The 12,361-nt window shown below is 39.7% G+C and overlaps 1 protein-coding gene across 12 annotated transcripts in view; it reads left to right on the plus strand.

Moving 5' to 3' along the window:
• Positions 1-12,361, plus strand: part of HECTD1 (HECT domain E3 ubiquitin protein ligase 1) — a 64,895-nt gene that overhangs the window by 41,130 nt on the left and 11,404 nt on the right. For 9 of the 12 annotated variants that reach the window (XM_081857500.1, XM_081857498.1, XM_081857492.1 and 6 more), the window contains 4 exons: positions 128-304; positions 2,454-3,290; positions 6,229-6,450; positions 10,410-10,543. In XM_081857500.1, coding sequence (XP_081713626.1) covers positions 128-304; positions 2,454-3,290; positions 6,229-6,450; positions 10,410-10,543 — 1,370 coding nt within the window. The remainder of the gene's footprint in view (positions 1-127; positions 305-2,453; positions 3,291-6,228; positions 6,451-10,409; positions 10,544-12,361) is intronic. The other 3 variants (XM_081857503.1, XM_081857494.1, XM_081857495.1) reach the window with 2 other exon arrangements.

A 12,361-nucleotide genomic window follows, 5' to 3' on the forward strand; every position in this document is an offset into this window, starting at 1 on the left:
CTAAGCATGTTTTAAGATCAAAATATCAGTTTGATATTTGAAATACCTCCCACCAAGTTGGAATGCTTAAATCTTGTATAGATAGCTTAACCAGCAGTGTTTCATCACTAGTTTTGATTGCATGTAGGAAAAGCAGCTAAAGAAGCAGAGGCTAATCTGCGAAGGCAGAGGAGACTGGTACGCTCTCAGGTTCTGAAGTACATGGTTCCAGGTGCCCGTGTCATCAGAGGAATTGATTGGAAATGGAGAGATCAGGATGGTAGTTCACAAGGTGAAGGCACTGTTACAGGCGAATTGCACAATGGTGAGCAACTGCTTAAACAATTAGCTCTCTTTATTCCACAAGTTATTTATAGTAGTTCACTGCATTTTCTAGTTTGGTGATTAGGGAAATATAGATTCAGAAATCAAAAGGAAGACAGAAAGGAAATAGTGTACTGTTTGGTCATGTTAAATCAAGAGTGCATTTGTCATAGTGACCTGCTGACATAAAGAAAACGTGTTTGAGCTTCTTCAGATAAAATTGGCACCCGAGTTCTAAACATTTCTACCTCAAAATAAGTTTTCCTTATAGTGATGGAACTTGTTAATCAAAAAGCATGTTTAAAATCACTGCCTAAAAGTGAAAGAAAAACAGGGCACAAAGGGAGCCTGTCAATAATGTAAGATTTGCAGAAGTAGTAAGTGAAATTCCTTGGAAAAACCAGGAGAGAACCTCTCACTTAATTGCTGGGTGGGTAAGAATTCCTAAGATATCACTTGCCTCTTGACCTCAAGAGGCATCCAGAAATTGAGATGGACAAACAGGTTCATAAACTCCCCCAGGTATTAGTCACACCTAACTTCCCTAGTTCTAGGAGATTCTGACTTGTACTTTGGGAAACTTGTATTTCAAGAAAGCAAATGTTAGAGTTACTTGATGGTTAGAGATCAAGAACAAGGTCTTATTGGAACAGTATTCCTTGGGGAAGTAAAGTACCACCACTCACATTTGATTTTCACATGTCCATAAAATACAGTGTTACATACAAGTTGTGCTAATTACATGCAACTCCAATATACAGATTAGCTGTGGCATTTCTGCTCCTATATTTTGTGTGTTGCATTATGGGTATGAATAATGGATCCTGTGTCTAAGAAGAATAAATATTTCCTGTCTGTATAATATACCTTGCTATCCCTTTTCTGGCTTGGCATTTGCAACTTGCTTTTTCTCCAGCTTTTGTCAAGTTCTCTGCCATTTCTTACCTTACTAGCCTCGCTGGGATCAAGTTTCTGTTTTCTTAATACTAATATATGATTAAACCAAGTGGGGAATGCTAAGAGGCAGATATTAAATTTCCAGTGCCATAGCAGTTAGATTTATAAATCTATTTTTTGAGGAAGGATATGATGCCACATTCAAGGTCTCCATCTCAAGTGTATCTTTTCTTTAGAATAATCATTCTCCTATTATGCAGAAAAATCATCCTAATAATTATTCACTTAAAAATACTTGTGAAAAGTAGTTGAAAATTAGAAAGAAGTAGAAAAGTAGATAGAAAATTTTGTGGTGATATTTTAATGTGCTTGTCTTCTTTAGCATTCAAGATTTGATTAACTAACTCCCCCACTCTGAATCCATCACTCTATGAACCATATGAGGCCAAGTTCCAAGAAAACAATTCTCTCTAGTTCCCGTATCAACTAAAAATCTTCTTCCCAGGGAATAATTGTTAAACAAAAATTGGAGTGCCAGTTATTTAAAATGTAATTAAAATAATGCATAGAGAAAGGTCTTCATATCATAAGCAGAAGGAAGCTGCGAGGATGCTCCTTGGACCCAAGCGTGGTCTGTTTGCCCTCCCTTCCCACTCACCTTTTAAATAAAGGTTCAAGGACTGCCTTGCCACAACCTAAAAGAAAGCCTGGTTTCAGGTGCAGTTTGAACTGCATTTACCACTGCTGTGGTTGACCAATGATTGAGGATGGAGGCCAACCATACTTAACAAGCTGACTTAAAATAGAATAATGGATTTTCCCCAGTAACTTAAAATACTGTAGTATGTGAAACATAACAGTTACCAAGTATTCTGATAAGGAAACCATTTAAATGCCCACACACGTCTACTGCACATAGCTCAAACTTTACTTTTAAGGGAATTAAAAATTCAAAGTAATAGTTATTTCTAATACAATTTTTTTTTTTACATTTTTGACTGGATTCTCAGATCTTTAGTATTAATTTGAACTGTGGTAAGAGCTGTCCATTTTAATGTAGTACACCTACAATGATCACACTGCTTGAATTTCAAACCTTTCTCTTATTTTGTTTGGCTTTAAAGCCTATTAAGTAATTTCTGTGACTCAAGATAGCGGCCCAATGAGAAGCTGATCCCATATTGTGGAGCTACTGTCTTGACACGCTCCTGTCTGCTTTCTGCTGGGTCTCACAAACTCCTGTCCCTTTCTAGGCTGGATTGATGTCACCTGGGATGCTGGTGGCTCTAACTCTTACCGTATGGGCGCAGAAGGAAAATTTGACCTCAAGCTTGCCCCAGGGTACGACCCTGATTCAGCGGCATCACCCAAACCTGTTTCATCCACTGTTTCAGGCACAACGCAGTCATGGAGCAGCTTGGTGAAAAACAACTGTCCAGACAAGATGACTGCTGCTGCAGGCTCTTCAAGTAGAAAAGGAAGTAGCAGTTCTGTGTGTAGCGTGGCCAGTAGCAGCGACATCAGCTTGGGTTCGACAAAAATGGAGCGGAGATCTGAAAATGTAATGGAACAAAATATAGTTTCAGGCACTGACGTCCATGAGCCAATTGTTGTCCTTTCCTCTGCTGATGGCATACCTCAGACTGAAGTAGGGTCAGCGTCCAGTGCAAGTACCAGCACCTTGACAGCCGATGTGGGAAATGAAAACGTTGAAAGAAAGCTAGGAACTGACAATTCAATCCGCACAACTGGGGAGTCCAATGCTATATCCATGGGAATTGTTAGTGTGAGTTCTCCAGATGTTAGCTCGGTATCTGAGCTGACAAATAAAGAAGCTGCTTCTCAGAGACCCCTTAGTTCTTCAGCAAGTAACAGACTATCAGTGAGTTCACTTCTGGCTGCTGGGGCTCCAATGAGTTCCAGTGCAAGTGTTCCTAACCTATCCTCACGAGAAACCTCTAGTTTGGAGTCCTTCGTCCGGAGAGTGGCGAACATCGCTCGCACCAATGCCACTAACAACATGAATTTAAGCCGAAGTAGCAGTGATAACAACACTAATACTTTAGGAAGAAATGTCATGAGCACTGCAAGTAAGTAAAAATAAATACCTGTCAACTTATGCTGCACCTGTGAAATGGGAAGAAAGGGGTTTGACATTCTTGACATAATGGTAGCTTTGAAGAGTCATCTGGGGAGGTATAATAGCTATATTGCCCCCAATTTTGTATTGTCTTGGAAAATTGCTCTTGCTGCAGTAATTAAAGAATTGTGCAGCAGGATTTACTTACTCAATGTTTGATTTCAGGGGGAATTACTTAATGTTTGATTTCAGGGGGAATTAAAGTAAATACCGTTGCTAAGAAGAAATCTAGGTGCTACAACATCATAGCTAAGTCTATTCTGGTACTTATAGCACTGAAATCCTTTGGATAGATTAGAAGAGCATTAAATTGTTTCTTAATTCTAATCTATCAGTGATGTTCCTAGAAATAAATGCATGTCTCATAGAAATTTGCTTAGAATGTTGTACTTGAATATGAATTAATTTGGAAACTCTGGTGCTTATATTCTCACTCTTCAAAATATTGAAAAATATTTCATTCATCTGGAATAGGTAAAAAGCTTAGGGAAAACAGTGTTGTCTTAAAATTGCTCATACTTTTAAAAAACAAATGAGTGTTACAAACACAGGTTTATATGTGCTGCCATTTATTTTTGTTTCTATGCTTTACTGCAGTTCTTGCTACGAGGCTAAAATGTTAAGAATGTAGACAAAGGGCTTCTTTAGATAGATTAAGGAGATACTGCCGATTTAGTTTTATATTGAAAGAATAAGATGACAAGTTATTTCTCTATTTTGTCTTTTGTCAACTATGGTCCATGCTTGGCAGAGGGTTGAGCCATGGAAGTGCAGCCATTCTAGTCTTTTTTTTTTTTAATGTGGTGAGCAGTGCCTGATATGAAATGGGAAAAGAATAGCCAACTAGCGTGTGCATTGGAAACTGAACTGTTGCACATATTACTTGAAAATTTGTGGGAACTGCTGTTCACCTTTCCCTTTATTTGGAAATGTTATTCTTTGCACTTTAGAGAATATTGTAAAAATCCATTTTCACATATGTTTATATTTAAAAAACGAGTTGAAACATGACTGTGAAAACTTACTTGAACGAAGATGAGTTTAGTAAAACATAGTTTTATTCTATATAATCATTTTACTGTGTTTAATTTTTCCACCCCATATTATCCGATGATAAGCGCTAATAAAATGGATCAACTCACTAGAGCCAGTACAGTGGTGCCTCGCAAGACGAAATTAATTCGTTCCGCAAGTTTTTTCTTCTTGCGAGTTTTTCGTCTTGCGAAGCACTGTTTCCCATAGGAATGCATTGAAAATCAATTAATGCGTTCCTATGGAGACCGCTTGCCAGGCTGGCTGTGCGGAGAAGGGCTTTTCTCCCCACCGCAAGCCTTTAGGACAGGTACGGAAACAGAGGGGAAGGCGCGCAGCGCTTCTCCTCTGTTCCCGGGGCTTGCGGTGGGAGGAGGGTTTTTCCTCCCCACGCCAACATTCAGAACAGCATTCTGAAAGTTGGCGGTGGGAAGGAAAACCCTCCTCCCACCGCAAGTCTTCAGGACAGCCATCCGAAGGCTGGCGCGGGGAGAAGGTCTCTCCGCCCCACCGCCAGCCTTCGGAGCAGCCTTCCAAAGGCTGGCAGCGGGAGGAGGTCTCTCCGCCCCACCGCCAGCCTTCGGAGCAGCCATCCCAAGGCTGGCGGCGGGAGGAGGTCTCTCCGCCCCACCGCCAGCCTTCGGAGGAGGTCCAAGGACAGTGGGGAAGACGCGCTACGCTTCCCCGCTGTCCCGGAGATTTCCCTATGGGCTTTTGTCTTGTGAAGGAAGCCCATAGGGAAATTCGTTTTGCGAAGCGCCTCCAAAACGGAAAACCCTTTCATCTAGCGGGTTTTCCGTCTTGCGAGGCGTTCGTCTTGCGGGGCACCACTGTAGTAAGATGGTCCAAATGTAATACCAGACCATAGTTTGTAAACCTAAACCAAGTTTGTTGTGATGCTTGAACTTAAACTATTTGGCAAATCATGATTTTCAAGTGGTACCAAGTAAGAACTTGAAACCATAATTTGATTTTAGTTTGCAAAAACAATTTTAACAAACTGTGGATTGGGATGTATATATGCACTAAGAAAGCATGATTTGAGATGTTTGTTCTTCCTTTAAGAGAGCATTCTGGCATTCTCAGAAAAGAGGGAGAAACCACACACACAGTTGCTTGCACACCTGGGACCCAAAGCAGATAAAGAAAATTAGATGATTCTTGGTTCATTCTATATTAGTTAAATTACTACCAATGCTTTTGAAAATGTGAGACTATATCTTGGATTGATCTATTTACAGCAACTATTCAAGACAATCCTGTTTAAAAGTTCAAATTTATTCATGGAAATTAAACAAAAGATTATTGTTCCCATTGAAAGCGTTCCTGTCCTCCCCTCCGCTTCCAGGAGGAATTTGTTAATGCAACTGTTCTGCTAATCTGCTCAGAAAGGGAAAGGGCTCTCCAAAAGCAGTGCTGAACTCACTCTTTTATCTCTGGAGGACCAACATATGTGTTCAGTATTCTCCAAAGGGCACTAGGACCACCCCTTAGTGGGTGGTATGTTCCTCTTATTGCTAGAGGCACAAATGTCATCACTCTAACAGAATCTCTGTTTGACTCTTCTCTTGGAGTGACAGTTTTTCCTGCCTAGATTGAAGCAGCATTACATTCACTTAGCTCTTATCGTAGTACTTGTTCAAAACTAGAATGTGGGCTGCTTCAACACAAGCAGATTTCTATTTTGGTCTTTTGTTTTACCTGAAGCCCTTTCTTGCATTGGCCTGTAATTCTGCACTGATTAATAAGATAGACTTGGTGACTATTTAAAATATTGAAACACATTGAAGCACTCATGAATGCAAACTGTTCTACTCTGGATCATTTATTTTATCTTACCATATCTTTATCTATAGCTTCTCCTCTAATGGGTGCCCAAAGTTTTCCTAATCTGACTACAACTGGTACCACATCAACAGTGACCATGTCTACATCCAGTGTTACTAGCAGCAGCAATGTAGCCACAGCAACTACAGTTTTATCTGTTGGTCAGTCACTTAGTAACACTCTAACTACTAGCCTAACATCAACATCTAGTGAGAGCGATACAGGTCAGGAAGCAGAATATTCTTTATATGGTAAGTTTCATTTTTAAATGAACATAAGCAGATTTCCCATTAATAATTTTCTGTTTTCACCTTTACTTTTGTTATGGGTTTCTCACTTAGTTATTTCATTACTAAAGCATATCAAATAACGGAGCTGTTTACCCTGTTACTAGTTACATAAAGGGTTCCCCAGCAAAGGCTTTTACTCCCAGTGTCATCTTTTCTATAAACATCAGCTCTTCACAATCCTCTACATTCTTTGTATTTATGATATTTTTATATAGCATTTCAGTATAAAGGTATTTAAAATGTAGGACAATTGATTTGAATGTCTTAGCTTATTAAGAAAACTTCTAAAAATTCAGAAATCCATATATATATATATGTATTATATCACTGTTATGTCTAGTCTTTCAGTATGGTGTGCTGCAGTTATTGATTCTGTGAAGTAAGTTCACATTGAAAACAGTGGCTTAGATCCAAATTTGTGTGAGCAGAATTCCACTTGTGCAATGAGACTTTCCCATCTTCCAATTGCAACCCCTGCTCACCTCCCCCCTCCAAAAGTGACTTCTGGGGTTTGGTGGACCATCCAGAATTGGGTGGGAACAGGGGTGCCAACTTGAATAAAATATTTGGGGTGCCCAGCTAAGCCCATCCTGCATAACTGATCACAAGACGTGGTGCATGCACACCATTTGAATGGCAATGCCCATCAAATTTGGGTTCAGCCCCCTCAAATATGTTATTGGGGGGGTTGAAGGGAGCTTGGCCCCTAGGAGTTGCCTCCCATTTGGGTGGAATATTCTGATAGAAGAACACATTATGGATCAAAGTTCACATGTATGAATTAGAACCATTGTCAAAATTCTAAGTTGAAAGGCATTGGCAGTTAATAATACTTGACATCTCCACAGCACATTCACTGTTTCATGTGCATTAGCTTGGTCACTTGTCACAGGCAAACTCTCCAGTCAGCTGTACTGGTGTACTGATAATGGATCACAAACACAACTGTGAAATCACATGGCAAACCATAATTCAGTGGCAGCTATCCATAGTTTGCCAGCTTCAACATGTCAGCAAACTCTAGGAAAATCCTATAAATAGAGGAGGAAGCATGTCAGGAAAGAAGAGAGCACACAAGCCTACAGAAGTCCCCTAACATGACCTTGAGAATTGGGTTCACGAGGTCTAAACCTGGCCAGTGTTATTATTGTTGTTATTAATTTTTATACTACCCTTCATTCACAGATTAAAGGGCAGTTCACAACATAAAAATACAAAATGAGACCTCAAACTATATAACAGAGAAACAGAAATAAACCAATAACTCTCCTCCCACGAACATTTAAAAGACCATAGATTGTTTAATCAGCCAAAGGCCTGGTTATAGAGAAACATTTACACCTGGTGCCATGCTTATAAATAGTCAAATTTATGGGGAAACAACAAAACAGCTTGGCATACACACATTTGCTTCGAAATAGTAAAGATCTACAGAAGCTTAAATGCATCATTTTCACACAGAGGTCATTTCAAATAGCTTTCCATGTGTGGAAAATCACAGGATAATGTCTTAGTAGCAGAAACTCCTGGTTTGCTAATGCTTATTCCCAGAGAGAGATTTGGAGTTTGGGCAAATGGGTTCTGTTAGGTTTCATGGTGTATTTCTTGCAGTAAGCACAGGGATCAACATTATATTCTTCTCCTAAGACACTCATGCAACAGTCAGAGCTGTTGGAGGTCAGAACTTTCCTGCCATGGCTGAAGCAGTTCTTTAAAATAATCAGTTGCATCATATATGTGCAGGAAAAGTCTGAATACTAACGTGTCTTTCAGACATTATAGTGGAGATTTGAAGGCCCAGATTCTGGGAGGGGCAGAAGAATAGCATTAAAAATAAAGAGCTTATTTAGGTGATGGCTGCAAAAAATAAAAATAAAATAAAATTACATGAGCTGCTGCTTTCATGGAGGTAGGAAGAGAACTTAGTGGGAAGATTGTTCATCCCTTTAGAGCACACACACACGAAATGCAGTGTTCTAGGAGATGGAATGGTAGGATGGGATCACCTAATCTGCTACACTAGCTAGAGGTCTAGGAAGTTCCTAGCTGTTATTTGTACACGGATAGTAACAAATTGTGTGACTGCACAGATGACCGCTGGATCATTGGTTGAAGGAAAAGCTCTGCAGAGAGAGTGCTAGTTTTCTCCCTTTTCCTGTTTGGTACTTAGGGGTGACTGCACATAAAATGGAAGCGATAAGATCCCCAACAAAAGGCTTTATTACTGTAGAATAAATGTAAGATTCCTCAAAGGGTTTACCGCATATTGGCGTGGATACATTCCATTTGAGTTAGGAGCTGAAAAGGAAGTTCTCGGGGAAGCATTGGGGACAAAAGGGAATCGTAGAATTAAGGGATAGATATTATATCAAGCTGTTGGGGGAATGAACCTACACAGTGCTGGAAATTGTAATGAATACTTCACATTGTATCAGCAGAAGCCACTGGGAAATGCTGCATGCCGCTGGCTGTGGTAAGGCATCCTTTAAGAGTACAGACCGATTCAAGAAATTATGTGGGCCTTTGCAAATTAGAATTTAGAATTAGAATTAATTTTTTAGTCTGGAAGTGGCACCTGTTGAATTCCTAGACTGCAGTATGAAACAGAATTTGAAAGTTATAAGCATCTCTCAAATATATTCATGTATCTGTTAAAGATGCTTTTAGGCTGATGTTCTAATGCCATAAACTTTAGAAAGTTGTCTTACAATTTGCTTTGAGTGCTAGTTGCCATATTTGAGGTATAAGTGATCATCAGGGTAGCAGTTTGTCTTTTTTATCTCTGAGGAGTTGTTGTTTTTGCCACATTAGTTTTGAATTATATATTGTCAAAATCTCCATAGAGCATGGTTATTAGAGAGTAAGAAGCCAGTGTCCCAGGTTCAGATGTTATGGGAGGTCAAGCTTAATGATGACTTTCTGGTTGGTTAGTCCCATTTGCATGATCTCATGAGCCCATAATATGTTTTAAGAAAGTTAAAGACCCATGAAATACAAAAATGCCTCCTATAAAACCAGGAGATTATGCTTTATTGGGATTTAGACTGCTTCATATGTGACAAGCATCCCATATGAACATAAATTGTATATAAAAAACGTGCAGTTTCTGACTTTCCTAGAGTTAGGATTTTTATATATGCACAATTTCTGCCTGTATAGGAAACAAGGCACCATTTTCCAATTCCCTTCTTGCCTTGCTCCTACAATGTAGGCAGATGTACATTGCTATATTTTTGATGGGACTGATAATTGCTTTCAAAGTGAAAAAAACCCATCCTTCCATGTTTGAAACTGTAGGTATTACACGTGTCATTACAGTTGTGGGTTCAGTGCTGTTAGCAATGTACCTGCAGTTCTTTGGGTGCTCTGAATACAGAACAAGAAATGGAAACCTGTCTTTCATGAATGGTTGAAGGCCTGCTATGTACCAGTATTAGTAGTTTTCATTGTAGAACTTGGAATACTGCTATTTTAGAGGTGTTCCTGTGGTTTTTATTTTTCATGGTTTGACACATTGCTACAGGAACGAAAGTGGTTTATGAGATAATTTGCTAATATTATATGATGTTTTTGAAAATGAAAGGAAATAAGTTCTATGAAACATGTATTGCAACTATAGCAGCAAAATTATTGGCTTGCTATCCATTTCAACTAATGGTTTGTGCTTACAAATGGAATCAGTTTGTCTGAGTATCTTACCTTATTCCAAATAGTTTCCCATTCCTTTTCAGGTTGTTTTCTGAAATGCTTTCCCCCTTTGTCAAAATTCCTTAAATAGGTTTCTTCTCTACTGTCTTGAGCCTCTTTTTCCTGTTTCTGCTTTGAATTTATAGAACAAAATCAGTCTTCATCCTTTTTTTTTTAAAGCAAACAACAAGCAACTGAGTTCTTAGTGTGTGGTTTGTGTGTGTTCTGTGTAGATTTTCTTGATAGCTGTCGGGCCAGCACTCTGTTAGCGGAGTTAGATGATGATGAAGATCTACCTGAGCCAGATGAAGAGGATGACGAAAATGAAGATGACAATCAAGAAGATCAAGAGTATGAAGAAGTTATGGTACAGTTCATATCTATTTTTACAATATTGTCTGATCTGCAGTTATATGGGGACCATATCAAAAAACCTTCTACTCTCCTGAATTTGTATTATAGTGTAGGTTGTTCATCGTGGACCAGTTTTGTCAATTTAGAGAACTTGTCCGTTTTTAAAGCATCACCAGTAGCTTGTTGTCATTTCAGTGGCGTATTACAAAAGTTCTACCTTGTTTACAGATCAAATGATAACAGTCCTCATAATATTAGTTCAGTGGAATGCCAAAAGAAACCCCCAAATAACAGATTATGTAAATAGATTCTACTACAGTAAATGTCCACTTTGGTACTTTCCCTCGCCCATTCCATTATATCAGTGTCAAATTAACTGAGGTGAACTCTTATAGAAGATGGCCTTGGATATGGCTTATGGGCTGCAAACAGCCTTGAGTAGCTGTATGCTTATATGTAGCGATTTGGGGCATTAAAAATGAGGTGTTGCTACTTGTATATTGATAATTTTTCTGTGGGTGCCACTACAAAGTGGCTGCCATGCACAGCCTAAAAGATGCTGGTACTTCATACTGGTGAGTACCGTCACACCCACAAAAATACTGCATATATGTGATCTTCATTAGAAATCTGAATTGTAGATGCCAGATTAACCTGAGTCTTGATTCTGCTTGAAAAGAATCTAGGATGAGAATTCACATAATTTCCTCTATAAATTTGGCTAAACAAGTGACAGCTATGTTTGTGCATTTTAAGTAAGTTAAACAGGATAGCATTGATGTTTTAAGTCAGGGGTCAGCAAGGTTTATCTTTGCCTGGGCTGGATTGGTCCTGCAGAGATCCCTATGTAGGCCGGATTGTGCATGTGTGTTAGTGCGCGTGCCCATGATTTCCAGGATCTGCGCGTGCGCAGACGCGATTTCCGGTGCCATGGAAGTGAGCCCCCGCACTGCGGGGTTCAGGGGCGGCTCATGGGCCGGTCAAATGACATCTGTGGGCCGTTTCTGGCCCATGGGCCTTAGGTTGCTGACCTCTGCTTTAAGTTTTTGAAAGTGTAGGTGAGAATCTGCAGTGAACAGCAAGTTCAGTTTGTTTACTTAGCTATTCTCATGCTATTCTCATGGCTTACCTAACTTAAATAACTGTCTCTGAAGACAGTTCAGAAACTTCAGCTGGTGCCAAATTTGGCTGCCAGGTTGCTCACCCAGGCAAAATGGTTTGAGCATATTACACTGATCCTGCCCCAAATGCACTGGTTACCAGTTCGTTTCCAAGCCAAATTCAAAGTGCTGGTTTTGACCTATAAAGTCTTAAAGTTGATTGCTGAATCTTATTTTTTAATGTATTTATATTTTGATGTTAGCCGCCCTGAGCCCGGTTATGGCTGGGGAGGGTGGGATATAAATAAAATTTACTATTATTAGCCTCAGGACAGCAATACCTCAGTAACTGACTCTCCTCGTATGGACTGACCCAAGCCTCCAACCATCATCTGAGGCCCTCTTAGTGTGCCCCGTCCACAAGAGACCCAAGGGCAGCAACACAAGAGAGGGCCCTTTCTGTGGTGGCTCCCCATTTGTGGAATGCTCTCCCCAGGGAGGCTTGCCTGGTGCCTTCCTTACATATGTTTAGGTGCCAGGCGAAAGTGTTTCTCTTAAACCAGCCCTTTGGCTGATTGGACATTCTATGGCCTTTTAAATGTGTTTGTGGGAGGAGGGGTTATTGGTTTGTTCTTCTTTCATTTTGTATTTTGAGATCTCATTTTGTATTTTCATCTTGTGAACTGCCCTTTGATCTTCAGGTGAAGGGCAGTATACAAATTTAATTAATT

Source organism: Podarcis erhardii (assembly GCF_964252035.2).
Source record: "Podarcis erhardii genome assembly, chromosome: 1".
NCBI lineage: Eukaryota > Metazoa > Chordata > Lepidosauria > Squamata > Lacertidae > Podarcis > Podarcis erhardii.